Here is a 4,318-nt window from a genome sequence, read left to right as displayed (position 1 = left end):
ACTACGCATCTTAAATGCTTCTGTCTCGCATATTAATGCGGAATTTCCAGAATTAGACCTCAATTACATATGCGTGCTATTTTAAAACTTAATGTGCGTTACTCTAATTCTCTAAGTGCGGCAGTTTGACACCTGCATTGTAATACCCACTATCTTAGAAATAAAAATATACCTATGTTATTAAAATAGGTCAACAAGTCAAAGGTTATTAAAATTGATATTGGATGAATTTACTAAATTACCCCTCTTTATCCTTAAAGCTTAAGGAATCCCTTTTATATTGGAAGACCATCTCATTTGAAAGAAGAAAAAGAGAATATTGGCTAGAGAGATAGAGGAAGGGAAAAACCTTGAAGCTTTGATCTCCATCTTCTTCAAGCTTAGATCTCAAAGCTATTGGAGTATTCTAGGTGAGTTTGACCTCCATATTTCACTCTTTGAGTTGGGTTTATCATTTGAGCCCTAAGATTGATGTTTGAAAATATTAGGGATTTTTGACAAGGAGTATTTGGGCGAGCTAAATAGCTAAGATTTGGATGTTTTAGGTAAGTGATTAGATCTTCTCTCCTTATTTTGTAAAATCCATAACTTATTATGGAATAATCTCCACTATTTTGAATACCCATTTTAGGGTTAGTATGAGTTAAAAATATTTTGAGCTATGATATGTTTTTGGGTCTGAAATGCTAAGCTGAAATCTGGATTGAAATTGTGTTTGGGTTCGTTGGAACTGTGTTTTCGGATGGATGTTAAGAATTTCTGACTGAAATTGTTAATAAGTGTTGAGATGGCAGAATGGTTTCTGGTTGCTATGCTGGTGGGTTGGTTGTGGGTTCGACTCTGTCAGCTAGCATTTTGTGTGTTTTTTTATATATCATATGCCTTATAAAATGGATTATTTGTTTAAAGTGAGATTTGAAATCTTAACCACATTCTTATTAACTTGAGTTCTTTCCACCTAAGCCATTTCAATCCCTTTGAAATTACTTTAGTTTTATGAACTAGTCTATGATGTTTAAAGAGTTATGCACTAAGAAAATTATTATTTTGAGAATGGTTTATACCTTGCATATTTCTTAGTTTGATGAACTTATTATCTATTTTTGAAATATGAACTTTGTTATGTGATCTTTAAGGAATTGATTTTTGCTACAATGGGCTATTTGATTATAAGAATTATTTTGAAGGTTTGACCAAACTCATGAGGCAACCTACATTTTTGTTGTTTGTTCTGTTTGGCTTGGAACGTTCCTAATTGCTCATTCCGAATCGTCGAGCTTGACTCATTCCGAATCGTCGAGTCTTTGGAATTATTTGTTGGAACGTTCCATCTGGCTCATTCTGAATCGCCGAGCCTGACTCATTCCGAATCGTCGAGTCTTTTTGGACCATTATGCCGATAATGGTGGTTGTAGGTTGCCAATGAGTCATTGGTGCTTTTGAAAGTATTGTATTATGAAATGATGTTGATGCCCATGTAGCTAAAGCTTTTCGTTTTGGGAATTTGTGTATAGTATAATGAAAGTATGTTATGACTTTAATATAATTTAAGAATTGAGTTTTTCATCTATTTATTACTCTTAAAGTTTTTTTGTTGTATTTTATTGGGGCTACTTGATCCGAGGTTGAGAGGAGTACCACTTACTGGGCATTAGCTCATTATTTGTATTTTCCTCATGTTTCAGTTAAGGACATGTGAATAGCACGAGCACAAGTGGTGGGGTCTCGTAGGTGACTTTTGAAACTAGGAGGCTTAGTCCTAGTATTGGAGCTTATCATGGATTTTTGTTTATTTTCATTTTCCCTTTGACCCTTTGTATTTTTGGTAGACCTTTGTGCTTGGTTTTGGTGCTTGTGATGCATTTTGGACATACTACTCTTGATTGTAAATATTTAATAGTAGATTTGATTAGTTTTTGGGAAGAACTAGTCGATTTTTGGATTGTTGAATTATTGTATATTCAAGTGTTATTATGAAGATTCTGAGTGCAATGTATGGTTAGGCTTCGTATTGTTACAGGTCTTCACGTAACGATACGGCCGGGTCACGTCCTAGAAGTGGGGCGTGACATGCATACTGTGATGACGCTTTTTATCCTGTAGGTACGATCTGGTTTTTACACCATTCACTGGAGTTGATAACCATAAAAAATTTATAACATTCGGTGCTGGACTACTGTTGAAAGAAGACATTGAGTCTTATGTTTGGCTCTTTGAAAAATTTAAAAAGGCAATGGGTATGGAACAAAGAATAATTGTCACCGATCAAGATCCAGCTATGAAAGTGGCGATTCCAACAGTTTTCAAGCAAGCCAGGCATCGTTATTGCATGTGGCACATCATGTGCAAAGTTGGGGAAAAGGTGGGTCCTACGCTGAACAAGGATGAGGAATTCAGGAACAAACTGAACTCAACCGTTTGGACGTCATCTTTGGAACCTCCTGATTTTGAGAAGCAGTGGAGAGAGCTGATGGAAAAGTACAACTTAGTCGAACACAACTGGTTTAAAACTATGTTTGAGGCTAGAAAGCATTGGATCCCAGCGTATTTTAGAGATGTCTTTATGGGAGGACTACTCAGGACAACTTCTCGTTCCGAAAGTGAGAACTACACGTACAGCCGTTTTACTGGTCCCCGATCAAGCCTAGTTGAATTCATGATGAACTTTGACAGTGCTCTTAGATCACAACGTAACACAAACGCAAAGCTCAACAGTGACAACGAAGGCTACAATCCGGATATGAAGACGCCTCTGGGAATTGAAAAGCACGCTTCAATCGTCTACACCATTACTGTTTTCTATCAAGTTCAGGAAGAAATATGTGCCTCCTGTTTCAAATGTATGGTGTTGAGTGTTAGAGAAGACGGTGGAATGTTGCACTATGATATTATGGATGGAAAGAACAAAAGATTTACTGTGGTGCACAATGTAAATGACCATGAGGCCAAATGCAGTTGCAAGATGTTTGAGATGGTTGGACTGTTATGTCGACACATATTTGTGGTTTTTAGAGACCTTGAAAGGATCCCTCTGAAGTACGTGGTTAATCGGTGGACTAAGGATGCATCTTTAAAAGCTACGTTTGCAATAGATGGTGTGATTTACGATCAGAATGGACCAAAGGATGAAAAGAAGATGTTGCTGAACAAAGTGTGGTCTGATATACACTGTTGTATGGACATGGCAGGATCAAACATGGAGCAATTGACTGCATTTTCCCAAGTGATTGATGAACAGAAACAGCTGCTACTGTCAGGAAAGGAGAAATTGTCCCCTCAACACAGCAGGAGGACTGTTATAGAATCATATTGTGGATCAACAGAAATTTCAGAGATCAACATACTTCCACCGAAACATGTAAAGAACAAGGGCAGCGGCAAGCGTATCAAAAGCAGCAAGGAGTTGGCAATGAAAAAACAAGAGGGCATGAAGTGCAATTTTTGTGGTGTTAGAGGAGATCACCATGACACCAGGACTTGCCCACTTAACCCTAAAAATAAGGACAAGCAAAAGGGTAAGAAAAAGGCATAGCAGACTATTTTTTCAACGCCTTTAAAGTCGAGAACGAAAATGGATAGCAAATATGAAACACAACTACTTAGTTAACTCATTTCAGAAGGCTTTTTACAGTTGAGATACTTGAATTTAATGTCCAACTATTACTAGTTTTTGTTTTTATGACTGATTTGTGTTTAACAATCACTGCTAATAGCTTAATGTGCGTGTTATTACTACTTTACCTGCGTGCAGTTAATTCTTAATATGCGTTGATTACATTTTTAAAGTGCGCTACATTAAACCTTAATGTGCATAGTACAGAAACAGAATATGCGTTGGTTTATGTATAGAAACTTTGGTCCGTGGTAAACGTCTTTACATGCGTCGATTACCATTTAACTTGCGCAAAATTAAAGCTTAATATGCGTACAAAGGCAGTATTTAACACTTTCTTTCTATAATATGCGTTTATTTATTAGTTAATAAATAATGCGTTAAAGATAATTCTAATATGCGCGACTAGAAAACTTAAAGTGCGTTTATTTGATTATGAAATAAACATGCGTGTAAATATAAATTTAATTAATTTGTATCGAAATAAATGATTTTTTAAAGCCAAAAGTTTAATGTGCGTTGCGAAACCAATTAAAGTGCGCGAAATATCAATCTAATATGCGATTATTATATATTATTAATAAATCCAACAGGTTAATGTGCGTCGGGAAACAAATTAAAGTGCGCGAAATATCATTATAAGATGCGTTTATTATATTTTATTAATAAATACAAAAATTTAATGTGCGTCGCGAAACCAATTAA

The 4,318-nt window shown here is 35.8% G+C and overlaps 1 protein-coding gene across 1 annotated transcript; it reads left to right on the top strand.

Annotated features, from left to right (window-relative positions):
* Positions 1-2,233: 2,233 nt before the first annotated feature.
* On the top strand, positions 2,234-3,532 carry LOC109177105 (protein FAR1-RELATED SEQUENCE 5-like). Its single transcript, XM_019326413.1, has one exon. It carries the CDS (start codon positions 2,234-2,236, stop codon positions 3,530-3,532), a length of 1,299 nt encoding a protein of 432 aa, XP_019181958.1.
* Positions 3,533-4,318: the final 786 nt, after the last annotated feature.

Source organism: Ipomoea nil, unplaced genomic scaffold (genome assembly GCF_001879475.1).
Source record: "Ipomoea nil cultivar Tokyo-kokei standard unplaced genomic scaffold, Asagao_1.1 scaffold0794, whole genome shotgun sequence".
In the NCBI taxonomy this organism is placed as follows: Eukaryota; Viridiplantae; Streptophyta; class Magnoliopsida; order Solanales; family Convolvulaceae; genus Ipomoea; species Ipomoea nil.
The sequence above is the reverse complement of the archived record's forward strand: the minus strand, read 5'-3'. Positions and strand labels throughout refer to the sequence as shown.